General features: G+C 34.6%; 1 protein-coding gene across 2 annotated transcripts; it reads right to left on the bottom strand.

Annotated features, from left to right (window-relative positions):
• Nucleotides 1–1,170: 1,170 nt before the first annotated feature.
• LOC101256583 (carboxypeptidase SOL1) lies at nt 1,171–14,612 on the bottom strand. Of its 2 annotated transcripts, XM_010321815.4 has the most exons (15): nt 14,271–14,612; nt 13,949–14,039; nt 13,765–13,860; nt 12,172–12,202; nt 11,996–12,052; nt 9,417–9,512; nt 7,838–7,960; nt 6,318–6,422; nt 5,626–5,672; nt 5,285–5,410; nt 5,048–5,150; nt 4,393–4,455; nt 3,090–3,173; nt 2,428–2,491; nt 1,171–1,545 (listed from the first exon to the last, which is right to left on the bottom strand). In XM_010321815.4, exons 1-15 carry the CDS (start codon nt 14,362–14,364, stop codon nt 1,268–1,270), a joined length of 1,458 nt encoding a protein of 485 aa, XP_010320117.2. In that variant the 5' UTR covers nt 14,365–14,612; the 3' UTR covers nt 1,171–1,267. The 2 variants fall into 2 exon arrangements, with proteins under 2 accessions (XP_010320117.2, XP_019069155.1); XM_019213610.3 differs by lacking the exon at nt 5,285–5,410 and having other exon boundaries at nt 14,271–14,600.
• Nucleotides 14,613–16,329: the final 1,717 nt, after the last annotated feature.

Here is a 16,329-nt window from a genome sequence, read left to right as displayed (position 1 = left end):
CTCAATCCGTCCATTTAGCACGAATGGGTCGGTGTGTTTTTGAGGCAATTATATGAGAACACCCCATGCTTATGCATGTTTAAAATGTCAAACAGAAGACAAAAAATAGTACACAAAAGTGTTTGGCAGCATTTAATGTCATTTGGGCCATCAAGTTAGACTTTTGAGTGAAGATCTCGATTATACAGATTCTGTGGACTTAAAATAAGTAATAAGCTATGTGGATTAATTAGTAATCAATCCACGTTGATTAGGAACATAATAACTACTCTATTAATTAAATGGTATAACTAATATTAATTAGGAAGTTATTAAACGTGTTGCTAAAATAGACATAACTACTACATAAACAATTCTTTTTCTTTTTAATGTGTTCAATAATATCATATTAGAGCCTAACTGTATAAACAATCTTACTATAAATGAGGTGCAATTAGTTTTATCAATTCTTTTTCCTTTTGTTTCTAACTACTGTTAATCTAACTAAACAAGGAACCCCACCCCCACCCACCCACACAAAAAAAATTGAATCAAATACTCCTATTGGTTTTACTAATTTGTCTCATTTTTTTGAACTTTTCGAGTTGATTTTCATATTGTCACTCAACTAACCGTTGATTTTGTTGTTTCCCACTAATTTGTCTCATTTTTTTTAGAAAAGGTAACTTGTATTATAAACACAGGATACTCAGGACATATTCCAGTAATACGTACAATCAGGAATACAAAAGTGGTATTGTTTTCCTATGTGCTCATTAAGAAATGCTCGTTATATTTATTGGAGTCCGACTAAATTTAGATTCGCGTCAAAAGGTCCCATATCGAAGGGTAAATCGCTCCTAACAAACCGGATTCCATATCCGGGGGCACACGAACCCAAGACTTCTGATTAAGGATGAAGGAGTACTTATCACTACAACACTAACCATTGTTAGTCAACTAATAGTTATTATCAATAGACAGTAGCTGAATGACCGTCTTATAGAACAACTCTTAATTTTCCAGTAGTAACAGAAGTAACCTTATTATTCTTGCCTTCTGATTGTTATAATATCACAGAAAAACCAGTAATGGAGGAGACACCACTAAAGAGGAGCCAAGCTTAAGCAAAGGTCTCGCTGAATGAAGTCATCTTTAGTAGAAAGCGATGATAAATCACAAGTAACAAACTATAGGAAAATGATGATCATCTTTTTAACTATTAGTATCATAAATATATAATTTTCCAGTCTAACAAATATCGTAACGCGAAAACGTGTGTTAAACTTCATACCCCAATAACAGACCTTTTTGTCTGTCTCTGTTTTGGATAGTTTAAAACTACTCTCCTCTTTAATAAAAAGCAAAGGAATACTGAAACTAATACCAAAACCAAAATCAAAAAAACTTCTAAATGAGGACCTGGCAAGCTGCAACTCCATCCCCTTCGCAAAAAGCTGTTTATGGGAGTGATAACTGGATCCATAACAAAATCCACTGTCATTGCTTCTTCCCCCAACATAATGCTCGTACTCCTCGGCTTGTATCCTGGCATTGTCGCGATCACTGCAAATTGAGGTTTCAGGATTAATCCACTCAAAAGAATGAAGTGTTATGCAAATATAAATTGCAAAAGAATCGCGGATGGCTGAGTGTTATACCGAGCTAATTTCACACTGAATGTTCACCCGCCTCCCTCCAATACCAGATAATTTATCTTCTTTAGGAGAAGTTAGAAGTTCTCTAAATCTCAAGCATATCCCTGTACTTATATACAATCTCTAAGTGAACCTAAGAAAGACTCAGCCGGTAGTTCTCTAAATCTTAAGCATATCCATATACTTATATACAATCTCTAAGTGGACCTAAGAAAAACTCAGCCGAAATATCGACCTGATGCAAATGTACAAACATCGACTGGCTATTTAAGACCTCTACAGATATTCCATTTAGACCACTAGTTAATATAACTATCTTTTTTTCATGGAAATAATTTTACTGCTCCACACTTAATTTTACAAGTATACCTAAGGTATAAGCTTTGCACGTATGTATGGAGATCTGCGAAGGCATCCATGATACGAGTTGAGCAATTGATCAAAATAATGTCTCCCTCTTTTAATCGTACTATTTTATGTCAAAGCTTGTTGAGTATCATCATTAATCTATTTAGCCAGATTTTTACCACCCTTTTCTATATTATTTATGATAGTGCATCCATTTCATTCTCCCTTTCTCACATGTCTAGCTTTGGGGAAGAGCCGTCTAGGGCTCAGGTTTTGCAAAAAGGCGGGCTTGGCTTCACTCTGAGCTCTTTTATACTTCTTCAAAAAGAACAGTAACAATTTGTTTTAATTTCTTATCCTATTTATGAGAAAGAGAAGGGTATTATTTTCCCATTTGATAAGTTAAAAAAAAAAAAGTTTTATTGCTTTAATATGTGGTTACCTTCATATTTTCTATCAGGCACCAGCAAGCGGTGGTAATCGGCTAACGTTTCCCTTGCATGTATCTGAAGAAAATGGCAGGAACAGAAAGATAATTGTCGTAGAAATATGAATTGTCCATCACAAGTCCCATTCAATGCCAGATTTCAAACTAGACCAAAGATGGAGTCACACATGACATGGAATAAATATAGCCAGTATGTTGAAAGTTAGCTCTAAAGGAAAAAATGGCCAAACTCCAAATAAAGGAGTTTGGAGTTCCCCCTTGATGCCTTCAACTTCCTGTTATTCCCAAACCCAATAACAAAGGAGAAAAGCAGAAAAAAGAAACCACCAAAAAGAGGAAATAGAGAAGGATTAAAGAAAAAACAGAAAGAACCAAACAACAAACAAAACAGAAACTACAGGCAACAGGAAAATTGGGTTTCCGCAGAATAAAATAAGATGAACCTGCAATATTACTTTTGCAATATAATCTAAATGAATAGAGCTGAAGTAATTACGAGGGCCTAGATGAGTTTGAGAAATACTCTAAAGATGAAGTTCCTGATATTGATATCAACACACAATTCTATCAGTACCACATGGTGATATCACATCAAATTGAGAATATATCTCACAACTTTAAACAATGACTAAAAGGATTTGAAAATGAAAACGCACCGTAGAATTTAAGCCTTTTATAGCTATCGAGGCAGGTAAAGGCTTGCCCTCATCTGATGAGAATATCCTTCCGTGTATTCCTGTCTATATTAGATTAAATCAAGTGAGTTTAATGTGAAGCATACATCTGAAAAAGAAATCAATCAGAAAGAAAGAATGCCAATTTGACCAGCCAGAACAGACTCTTACAATTCTTGGGTACATTTGCGATAGATATCATGTTTTGTGGGTGTTGTCCCACATTAGTTGTGGGATGTGGGATCGACTTCGTTATTTGGTCTTAGGCAATGCTCAACTTATGAGCTAACTTTTGGGATTGAATTAGCCCCAAGGTTCATTACTTTACATGGTATCAAAGTCAAACCCATCCAAATTCTACTTAACGAATGTGACATGATGGCACACAGCCAGTGTTATCAGAGGTGCGTTTTAAGCGCGCTTAAGCCCTGAAGCGAGGCTCGAAACGTGTTGAACGCTTCGCTTGCTTCGCTCGCTTTATGTGCACTTCAGTGTCATCATCAAGGTTCTACGACAAACTTTTTTTTGCCAATGAGCCTCTTATGAAGAATTGACATTAAACAATTGACATTTCACTTTATAATTAAAAAAATTCAACTTCATTGGTCATATATTTGTCATTTATGTTTATAATTAATAGTCTTGGACTAAACATATATTCATATTTTTTCCTCCCTTTGCGCCTTTTTCATTAAAGTCCACGCTTTGTTTGCGCATAATGCCCCGATAGACCTTAGAGCTTTTTTGCGCTTTTCGCCTTCGATAACACTGGACACAGCTAAGTCAAATAAACAACAAAATACCCATTGTGATCCCGTAAATGGGGTCTGGGAAGTTAATGAAACAAATAATCTCAAATATCTCTACTAGCAATCAACATAATAAAAATCTCAATATATTTAAAGAACCTCGTCCTTTTCTAGTTTCCTGTCTTGCTTCATTCTTTAAGATGGTCTCCATTTTTTAAAAAAGAAATGATGTCTCCTCACTTTTCAATACTTTTTACCAAAATGTCACTAGAACTACCAAGGCACCTACTTCATTATCAAATAAAGAAAGGTACCAAGGCACCCACTTAAATATTTTTAAAGTTGAAATTCTCCAGCACATTTTAGACTCCACATGGGACAACCTCTGTTGGAATACTCTTACCTTAGTAACTTTGCTCAAACAAAAGTAGTAGCAGTAGTAGTATTATGATGATGATAGAGATTATAGTTGATCTAAGTAAAGAAAAGTAGATCAAAGAGAAAGAAGAGCAAAATGATAGATGAGATGAAGTTACCTTCACAAGGCTTGCGACAAGATTTAGCATACTCATCTTGTTGTACTCAAAAAGAGTAGGAAGCTGCAAATAAACGAATACTTGGCTTTAGACAGGTATGGCATTGTAGACGCCATGCAGAACAGAGTATGAAGTATGAAGAGAACTCAGGTAAGGATATCACCCAAACGGTACTCCACTAAGAAACTATACTCTTATTCACCAAAGTGTCTTTCTCTTTTCTGATCAGACAAAAGCAAGCCATCTCACTAGAAGTTCCCAGTTACACGGTACACTAATTTAAACCCCAAAGCCAGAGGTAAGGCTCATTTTGTCCCCACCTAACATGCTGTCATACTAAAATACTTCTCATTTTGTGATATAAATAGAAGAAGTAATTTGATTAGTTAGAGATTACCATATTCACCATCTACATATATGCTCAAGCAATAACCGACAGAAGTTAACGCAGAAAAGGTTTTCCATCAAATTATCCAACTAATAATTGCAAAATCACATGATCAGAATTGAGGAGGAGGCTATTGCCAAATACACAGATGCTTCATTGAAGAGGATTGATTCCGAAAATAAATCATGTATATGGATGCGGAAGACTCTTCAAAAGTCATGCATTTTCATCCACTTAAAGTTATATTGATGCAAACTGAGATCTAACCTCACTCGCATTAGGCCATTTATCATCACTAATCTCTAGAGTAAGTTCAAAACAACCAGCATGTAAGTAATTCCAGTCTTGCATGCCTCCATAGATTGGATACCTGCAGGAAGAAACAAAAGAAACTATGGTTTGTAAGCAACAGCAGAAGCAGCAGAAAAGAATAAAGCCTCAAAGAAGTCCTAAACCTAAAATGTTAACATGATAAAACTTAATTGGATTATCTACATTATTTACCAATATGCACCATTTGTAATTCCTCCTGGAAATTCCTCACTTAGAGACATGTTATGATGGGAACGACTGTAGATGGTAGCCATGTATTTGAATGTTTCATCATCTGGACAGCCATAATAATATTTTCTGAAAATGATGTGTACATATGTTTTGAAAATTATCAGTAAAAATTAGGGTTGGCAAGAAAATTTAGAAATTATCTGAAGACAACTAGAGACTCGGGATGTCAATAAATACGAAAGCAAACCAAATAACTAAAGCATGGTCCTCTAAACAAAAATTGAGCCTCTTGTCTAAATACTTAAAATTTGAAGGACAACAAACTGTTATCAGAGACTCACTTTTTGTTCTCTGTTCCATCCCATGGATAATTTGCTACAAGTGCTCCCTGTTGAAATTAAACAATATTATTAACTCCCGAGGTCAGCTCTCCAACATCTTCATATTAATGAAGCAATGAGGAAAAAAGAACAAACTCTATTATCGCTAAAGAAAAAACAAGATTGTAAAGGACAGGACAAGCAGTTCCCTTATATAGTAAGATGATTTATTATCACAAATTTTCTTCACTTTTCCTTTATAAAGTATTATGACAGATTTTCGTCTGATCTAAAAGTTTCTCTCGACACCTATATCATCATCCATTTTGAAATTCCCTATGCTCCAAAAATAATTATAAATTACAAACTACTTATCAACTGAAGCTTCATTATTTGAACTAATCCATTAACTCTGCCATCTGAAGCTGCATAGGTGGAACAAGGATAATCATGACTACTTGTGCTTTATATGAAAGTGAAAACTTCAACTTCAAACATCATTCAGCAGACAAAAAGAAATGACCATAAGTTAAACAGTCACCACAACCACCAAAATGTAGCAAAGTGACACATGAAAAGATTAGTAATTAAAATAATTTACTTCGCTACACGTGCAAAAGCCACATTACTCTTACTTAACTATGATATAAACAAAAGAGCAAGGACATTCTAACGCAATGCATAATTAGATTAAAGAGTATCTGAATGTTTACCCCGTGCAAACTAGCAGATGCTGTGAAGCGTATCTCATCCAACCAACGCATGATGGCTTTTGTTTCAGGTTGATGTGCACCAGGATCATCATTCATGTGAAAGAACTATGTCATCTCATAGCAGTTAATCCTTGGTATTATTATTAGTATACACAGAAGAGAGGATAAGATCCAAATACAAAACAAGAGCAGCATTTCAATAAGAAGTGGGTTTTTGACAAAACAAAGAGTAGCCCATTGAAGTCAACATAATCCCAACAAGCTTTTAATTTCAATTTAAAGGTACATGTAAGAAACTTAAAGGACATGCGATCTACATTTTAAGTTGAATTGGATCTCAAAGGCCAACTTCCAAAGTCTCACAATAAAGCATATGGAGAAAATCAATAAAAGGAAATCTGAACCACAAATTGGAACTCATGTTACTAAAAAGAATGCTGAGAGAATACTTGAAGCAACATTTTCTGGACTTCACCAAAGGATGTGAATCAGCAACCGCTCCCCTTTCTTTGCCTTTTCAACAAGAAACAGGACAAGACAACGAATTCTATAGTTTATATGGAAAAAATTTATGGCACTAAGTAATGATAAAGATAAAAGTGCTTACTGATTGCTAAATAATGTCAATAATCGAGATATTACTCTTTCTTTTATCTGGGATAAGTTATTAGACGATAAGATTATAACCTACATTTCCTTTTGATGAATACAGGCTACAGCCTACATTATTTTTATTTTATAAGGAACGTGTGTCAAAATTGTCAAAGATTATACCAGTTTAACCACTAACCAGTGCAAATTATCCTCTAAGAACATCTTTAGACTTTCTTAGTGTTAGAAATTGCAATGATCCTACTCACTTTTGCCTTTGTTAAGCTTCCAGTTAATTTATGCTTGAAGCCAAATAAGAATCTAATACTAGTGCAGTGGCACTAATGATGATCGTGCTCCTCTCCCTTGACATATGATAAGTCTAATTTACATCATGAAGCTCATACATCTGACGATTTTTCACTACACCAGAGAATCGATCATGCTGCTGTGACTCCAAGTCCCTTTCTTTGAATGTTCTAGTTCATCATTAATTTTGTTAAGTTAATCAGTAAACTCCTAATAGTTGAAGAACTCCTTTTGAACTTGTTCCGTTCCTTTTTCATCATGAGCTTCTAAACTCTTCATTTTATCAACATCATGGAAAAACAAGTCAGGGATGAGTATAAGTGCTTTGTTCTTGACTAGTTTCCTGTTTGTTCTGGTTCTTTAGACTTAAAGCCTGAATTATTCACAGATTTTTGGGATGATATTTTTAGTTATAACTGTAGGAATGATGATTCATCAAGCTGACACCAACTACTCTGAGGTTGAGGTGTAACTGATTATATGATAAGGGTCCCCATGTAGTTTCTTCACAATGTGCGAGTTGGGAATAAAAATAAACTCCAAATTTGCTTTCCGTAAAAACATTCAGATCAAACTTAAAGATAACAGAATATTCAATAGTACAGGATGCCAAGAGATACCTGGTCAGGAAAGTCTCGGTTCAAATCAATATTGTTTGCATTTCCACGCCTCCTCAATGAAAACCCATCTGGATTCATAGATGGGAGTATGTGAAGATGAACATTATCTACAATCAGGGTAGCCTGTAAAGCCAACCTAGAAAGTGAGTTTTGAGACTGAAAAGAAAAAAATAATAACACCTTTTCTGCATCATCCTAGGACAAGGAAAAAGTTTATTAAGAACCAAGATAGTTCAAAAAGAAGTATTATTTCACCCAATAACACAATTTGTCTAAGACAACATGGAATAGCAAGATGAGTATCTGAGACAATAAAATAATATTATTAAGGAAGCAATAGCATAAAACTCAAAGAGACATATTTCTCAACTAACAAGTAACTATGCATAAAGCACCTTATGATATTCAATTAGTAATATGTAAAAGGAATAAGTAAAAGGGAAACACAGATAATGAGGTATATCAGAATAACCCTGCAATCTTTGTATTCCTACCCTATGTTGCCGGCCCTAAACTAGTTGAGGTCAACCAGAGAGCATCAGTCCTTCAGTCTTGCATCGCCCCATTACAGACCATTTTGGAAAACTTTTCTTGATACTTGTGGGGTTCAATGGATTAGACCAGGAACTACAACTGATCTTTCGAGATGTATATTGTGGAATAGAGCAGAGCTGGATAAAGGAATAAGTAGCTTCTTGAATAGAATTCCTGTCTGTACTTGGTGGACAAGTGTGGATGCAAAGAAATTCAAGCTGCTTTGAGGACAAATCCAATGCTACTCAAAAGGTAAAGTCAAGCTGCAATTTTTGGACTTATGGTGTTAAAGGGAATTTGTAATAGGTAGAATCAGTTTTGATTGCATAGAATGCCTCCAAGAACGGGGATCTACTTTTGAATTTTGGGAAAGAGGGGGCAGTAATTTTGATTAATGGCAAGTGAATCGGTTGCTTGATAATCAATGCTTCAGTATTAGCCAAGGAACACAATGAACATCTGGAACTTCCTTTCTCTTTGTTCATTTCAACCTTAGATATTCAAATACTTTGTAAAGATGGACTTCTAGAAAGACTCTTCGGATGCTTTATTACTTGACATCTTTTCACCAAAGAAATTTCCTAAGATTTTACAACAACATACCCAGTGTAATCCCACAAGTGGGATCTGGGGAGGGTACTATACAGTGTATGCAGACTGACATCTTTTCACCAAAGAAATTTCCTAAATTTTACAACAACAACATACCCAGTGTAATTCCACAAGTGGGGCCTGGAGAGGGTACTATAGAGTGTGTGCAGACCTTATCCGTACCTTTAAAGGTAGAGGCTGTTTACCAAGATTTTCAAGAATAAAAACATAAATTTTCTGCATTTCCCGATATTTTTAGATACTTTTCAGACCTACAGCCAATACTAAGTAGCAGTCAAAAATTTGTATCCATTTTTTCTGATATTATACATGTATCAGGTATATCATGGTGAATTGTTCATCAACAACAAAGAGGGGAAACACAAGTCCAGAATCTAATTAAAAAACATATGAACTTCTAAAGCGGAAGTATTTAGCCAGAGAAGTCAATTACCAAGGGATCCTTCATATAATTATCACAAAGCCAGTTCGCCAGAAGAATTAGAAGCTCGCGACCTACAGGTTCATCCCCATGAACATTGCCAATGTACTGCAATACAAAGCCTGTTCAGTAATTTATCACCAAATATAATTGCTCCTAGAACTTTGAAACGGATACTGCAAATATTTAATTTCATTACATAAGAAGATGGTGAAAGAGAGGAGAAAAGAAAAATTAATATTCACAGCACAGGAACAGCTATAGCTCATGCATAAAATAAGTTCCAACATCTTCAATCAAAGCAATATATCGATAGTAATGTAAGCTGAGAAATCATAAAAGTTGCAGATCGGGTGCTTTTTTTCTGACTTTATTCAGTCAGCCAGACAAAATAGTAAAATGACTGGCCAGAATTCCATCTTTCTCTTCCCATTTCCACCAAATATTGCTGCACCTTTATAATTCTCTCTCCCAGTTTTCTTTCTTTTTATGATAAGCCATGGGAAAAAGAAATAAAGCTTCAGTATCCCCTACTTTACGCCTCTTTTGCTATTGTTTCTTTATTTGTTTGGTGAAGTACGTGAGGAATTTCTTCCACCTCTGAGTTTCAGCAGTTCAACATGAATCATTAGGTCTCGAACTAGCAGAAAATATAAGCAGCAACGAATTGTAAGGATACCCTAGTTCAGCATAAGACTGGGCAACGGAACGGGACGTACCGGTACCGTTCCGGTTCGTCCCGTTTCGGTTGCCTACGGGACGGGCCGGGATATTCTAAACCGGTACACGGAACGGGACGGAACCGTAGTTTCGTACCGGTGTACCGGTACCGGTTCATTCCGGTTCCGGTCCGGTCCGTTCCGGTTCTGGTCCGGTTTATTTAATATATATTAATTTTTTTATATTTTATATTTTATATAATTTATATTTATATTTTTTATAAATTATATTTTAAAATTTAAATTTTTTTCAAAAATCCCGCCCATTGAAATTGTAATTTGTTACAAATTTAAATAAATTAAATTGATATTTTTTAATTTTTGTAATTTAATTTACTTTTTTAAAATTACAAATTTTATTTATTTAATATTTACAAGATACAAGTTATAAATATAACTTATAAAATAAATATTAATAAATATAAGTAATAACTTATAAAGTATAAACTTCAAAAGATTTAAATTTTGAAAACTTTATTAGATTACTTGCAAACTTAACAATAATAAAAAAAATTAATAAAATATCTTTAAAATAAACTTAAGTTAAAAATTATAGTATAAATTTAAAAACTATTAATTTATACTTAAAAAATAAAAAAAAATTATATTTTCGTAATTTAAAAAATATCGTCCCGTTAATTCCGTCCCGTTCCATCCCGGTCCGTTCCGGTTCCGTCCCGGTATATAGTGGAACGGGACGGAACCGATGAACCATCCCGGTAATTCCGGTCCGGTTCATCCCGGTACCGGTCAAAATTCCGGTCAACGGATTCCGGTCCGGTCCGGTACCGGTTCATTCCGATCCGGTGACCCGGTTCCGGTCCGTTGACCAATCTTACTTCAGCACATCCAAAGTTATATCCTTGACCTTTTTTCTGGTAAGTAATACAAATGTCAAACCTCAAACTAAGGCATATCCCTTTCAATTTCTTCATAACTAAATAAAACGGTTAAAACGATTACCGCTGGTGATAACTTTTCAAGATATGTACTACTCAGCTCTAATATATCAGAGAAAATGGAAGATATCAGAATCTACATGAAGCCTGACAGCATGCCACCTTAAGCTTTTACCAAAAAAATCTACTCCCTCTGCCCCAATACATGTGAAGGTGTTGGACTAGGCACGGAGTTTACGAACTAAAGGAAGACTGTTGACACTTGTAGTCTAAAACAAACTATAGATATTTGTGTGGATCTAAATCATCTCATTAAGGATAAAATGAGAAGTTTTTGACAAATTGATACTAAATATAAAAAGGTGTCATTCTTTTTGGGGCTGAAAAGGAAAGAGTGTCACATAAATTGGGAGGGACGGAGGGAGTACAAAGCTTTTGCACTTCTTTCTTCGCGGAATCTTATTTGTTTAGGCACAAGGCACTTTTAGCTCAAGAAGCAGGAAGAGGAGCCAAGACTGCAAGCTAAATTCACCAGCTAAAACTTCATTATTGATAAGAAAACTAACCTAGGGTCTAACTCAATATCAAAAGCCAGCTCATAACGTGAAGATTGTCCAAAACAAATACAAAGACGACAACCCATTTCTGCCCACCAAAGTGAGACACTGAACACTCTCTCCTCCAAAGCTAGCTCGTGAGATGAGGATTGCGCAAGAACATAAAAGAAAAACAACGACCCGTTTTCCTTTACCAATTTGGGGAACTTAACAATTATCATCATTCATCACAACAAGTAAGAAATGGATTCACAAGCTTTCACCAGTTCAACGCTTCTCAGTAAGCAAAGCTAGAACAAACTGGAAATAGATTTCTTCTAACTCTATATCAGCACAAACAATATCTTACCTCAGAATATTCAATTTCATTTATGACATATGACAATCAGGAATATAATTATTGCAGATATCAATACCTTAAAGGCAGGCTCAGCCTCTTCCTTGCCTGGTTTGTCAGAAATTTCCATCACCCACTGTAAGCAATGCCAACTCAGTCATTGATACTAAAGGTATTTCTCAACTTTGGAGCAAGAACAAGTAGAAAAGGAATATGTTGAATATAAATTTAAGAAACAGGACGAAAAAGCATTACCAATGGAACTCCCTGCACACTCTTTCCAATGCTGATAATACATTCCAAAAACCCCTCAAAGAGAGAAGAAGCATGAGTTAGGTGTTAAAGCAGCATCATTAGAACAGAGGCTCCAGATAAGTATATAGCAATTAGTAATCTACAGAGAATTGTAGTCCACCTATGACAGAAAAGATTATCCATCAAAGCGTCCACAAATAACAATTCTTATCTGATGGCAACAATACAACTATGTTACACCAGAATACGCATCAAACATTTTTCGATGAAGGTGATTCCAGGCGTTTGCTCGCACCTCGACTATCCATCGGGTACCAGTTACCTCCACCAACAAAGGTACCAGGTAACCAACAAAGGTACCAGGTAACTAGCTTAGGCAAATGGGAAGAAATCACCTAGGGTTTTTGGTAAATGCTAGGTTTTAAACCTAAGACATGGTTCTCTTCCTTACTTCACAGTTCATTGACCACTAGGTCACGCCCTTTGGTGCAACTTTTTTGCTATTTTTATCGTACTTGAAGAAATTCACATGAATAACCCGTACAGCCATTTTACATGGTATGGTAAATGAAGATCCAATGCAAGAGATCATTCAGAATAATAAAGGCATTATTTTGGGCATCCAAGTACCATTACTTTACATTGCAACAATGTCGTATTCGAGGAAAGTTTATTAAGACAAAACACATAGTGAAAGGCATAGGTGAAATATGGCACTTGTGCCTAACTCAACCTCCAAACTAGCTCTTGAGGGAAAGATTGTCCAAGTCCATACAAAGAGACCGACCACCCGTCTATTCCCTAACCAATTGGGACTCTAACCCGCTCTAACACTCTCCTAGATGCCTAGACAGACAACTGAAGCATAGACAACATAACATGGGGCCCAAACAGGAAAGGACGTGGCTCTTGTACCATGCAAGATATGATACTCGGGCCAAACTCAACCTAAAAAGCTAGTTCTTTGAGGGGAGGATTGTTCAAGACTGTATAAGGAGACCACCACCAATATGGAACTCTAACCCACTCAAACATCCCTTTTACTTATAGAACGTCAACTAAAGCATGGGTAGTGTAATGTGGGCAGCCCAAACATGTAAGGACTTGGCACTGATATAATGTAAAACATGACACTTGAATCTAACTCAATCCCAAAACTTATCTCTTGAGGAGAGAATTGCCAAATCCATATAAGAAGAACATCCGTTCGTTCCTCAATCAATGTGACTCTAACCCACTCTACCACAGCTGGCACACCCAAACCGTCAACTGGAGCATGGACAACATAACATGGGGGCCTAAACTTGGAAAGACTTGGCTCAGATACCACATAATGAACAAAGTATGGGAGAATAATCTATATATTATTCCATGAAGTAACAAGATGATATACATGTACATAAAATCCAAATTAAGGAATAAACTGAAAAGTAAAATCCTACAAATCAGCTATCAATCCCATAATTAAGTCGTTTATTTATTTTATTACAATGAACATGACTACATTCATTCCTTAAGAACATGGATAAGAATCTCCAAATGCTTTAAAGATGAAAATAAAGACTATACACATTCTTGGTCCCCTAAAGTTACCTGTACACTCTAGATATCCCACTGCACCTACTATTCAATGACATCAGGGCATTCTCAAGATCAGAATTTGACATATAATCTTTAGCTAATTCTTCACTGCAAATACAAAAGTGAAACAGATTGTTCAGATATTCCTTGACACTTCACGAGAAATAACCAAAATATATGGTGAGTTTAAACGTACAGTCTTTTCAATTGCAATTGTTCAGCAAGAGAAACTTTTATATCTGCAAACAAATGCCTAGCTGAAGCTGCAAAGCTACCATTCACAACACCTATAAAAACAAAATCACGTTTAATTAAAGAAGTTTCAATTTTTTACAATAAATAATTAGAAATCCATACCCTCTTTAATTAATGAAGCGATTACACCTACTATACTTGTTTTTCTTCAAAATTGGACATAATAATCAATACCCATTATTGCTAAGCTTAAAATTAACAAATAAAAACATATTTAAAGCTCTAAAGATTCAATTTTTATTTCTATAAATAGATCATGTGACCTGAAGCGTTAATGGAGCTGGGAGAGCCGCCTCTGGCAACAGAGAGATTGAAAAAAGAAGAAAACAGAAGAGCAAAGATGAAGAAGAGATTCATGGTTTGAATCTGATGAAAGTCTAAGTTAATCGGAGAGGATTCAACATATTTGTTTGTTTACGCCTGAATTTTGCTTCTTCTGATAGTTCAATGCTCGGTTGCGGTTGCCGAAAGCGAAGGTGAAAGAGCATGTGAATAGTCATAGGCTCATGTTAAAATGTAATTTTAGTTATCTTATTGGTTAAAATCTTGATTTTAGAAAAATGATGATAAATTAATGTGTATTTTTTTTATGGGCACAATGCATCAAATTAATAACATAATTTTATTGGAAAAAATATACTCCTTAAATCTTTTGAAAAATCGAAAAAAGTATTATGGACTTTCTTTTTTAATCGATTATGAGTAAGGAAAGATTTGAATCCTGATATGAATGATTTGTTAGTCACGTGCTCTAACTCTCTGAGCTATAAGATCTCATTTTGTCTTTACTAGATTTGATTCTCGTAGTACTCTTGAAAAAAAAATCTTCTCCCAAGCCATACCAAATTACAAAGATGTAAAAGTATGTATATCTCTATAAGTTTATAACAAGGTTGTGTTCCAAAGCATGAAATAGGGGATGAGGGATGTCATAATTGGGTTTTGAAAAAAGAGGCCTTTTGATTTTTTTTATTTTTTTTTTATTCATTTTATCAAAATGATAACAATGAGAGGTGTCAAGCTTTTTATTTTTTGTTGTTGGATCTCTCCTACAGTTGCTTCGGTGTAGTAGAGTTTAACCACTATGTTCAAAATAGATTGGTGCGCTCTTTCTACACCTAAGACATCAGAATATTGAACCATAAGCAAAAAAATGCTGGAGAGAAAAACATATTGATTAGTGATTTCGAAGTCCTAATTTTTTACTAAAATTAAAATGACGCCAAAGGCATTTGCCTTTACATTGAAGAGGGAAGGATAGAACTTTTGGTATTTCATTGTTGATAAAGAGTTTAACAATGTTTCTTTTCGTGTTTTCAAAGATTTGAAAAGCATAATTTTTGTCATCTAATAGGCCATGCTTTTTAAGCGTAACATCTAAAATGACGACATTTCAAACATTATATTTTTTTTTATCACCCCTTGAAAGTGTTGACTAAAATTTAAAAATGTGGCATTTGATCAATGACGGCACCTTTTGATGGTTTATGCCACAATTTTTAGGGATCGTTGAAGAGCTAAAATATTATAGTGTGACTTAGTTGGTTAGTCATCTAAAATTTCACGATACAAAGCTCACTTCCTTATTATCCTTATAACTCGATGAGAATATGTGATGTATTTATTTAAGATGTTATCAACAAAATCTAAGATACTCTCCGTGCAAGTAGGCTAATCATGAAACAAATATGTTATATTTAATCTTCCACTTGATTCGATCCACAAATCAAATTAAATAATAAGAATTCTATAAAATCTTCTTTTACTTCCAATTCTCATGTCAACATATCAATATAGAATGATTTTAACAATTTCATTGGCTAAATCTCTTTCACCAAGCTAAGTTCACTTATTTCACTTACCTTACCGAAATCTATATAGAATGATTTTAACAATTGCATTAAAAAACATGATATCAATTTGTCAACAATTTATAAGAAACCAATGACTACTTAACCAAATAAAGAACATGTCCCCTGTAGTTTTTAATTTTTGCCCCTTAATTTATAATTTATAATTTGCTTCACTCAAAGAGTGTTTAAAAAAAGTGGCCAAAAATGTTTGTGACATTGAAAATAAAAATAAAAATCACGAGACAAAATAAATTTACAAGGTACAAATTATGCCTTAAAAAGAAATATTTGTAAGGTACGAGTTATGCTTTACGAGACATAATTTGGTACAAATTATGCTTTACAAAAAAAAATTGTAAGATACAAGTTATGCTTTACGAGACATAATTTGATACAAATTATGCCTTACAAAAGAAAAAATTGTAAGATACAAGTTATGCTTTACGAGACATAATTTGATTTTACAAAA

This window comes from Solanum lycopersicum, chromosome 4, assembly GCF_036512215.1.
Source record: "Solanum lycopersicum chromosome 4, SLM_r2.1".
Lineage (NCBI taxonomy): Eukaryota > Viridiplantae > Streptophyta > Magnoliopsida > Solanales > Solanaceae > Solanum > Solanum lycopersicum.
This window is presented reverse-complemented; position numbering and strand designations above follow the sequence as displayed.

Excerpts from the sequence above, each read along its gene's own strand:
- LOC101256583 (XM_010321815.4), bottom strand. The coding sequence starts at position 14,364 with ATGAATCTCTTCTTCATCTTTGCTCTTCTGTTTTCTTCTTTTTTCAAT. Across the intron at positions 5,673-6,317 it reads CATCTGCTAGTTTGCACGGG|GGAGCACTTGTAGCAAATTA; the intron begins GTAAACATTCAG and ends TAATTTCAACAG. Across the intron at positions 5,411-5,625 it reads GATGGAACAGAGAACAAAAA|AAAATATTATTATGGCTGTC; the intron begins GTGAGTCTCTGA and ends CATCATTTTCAG.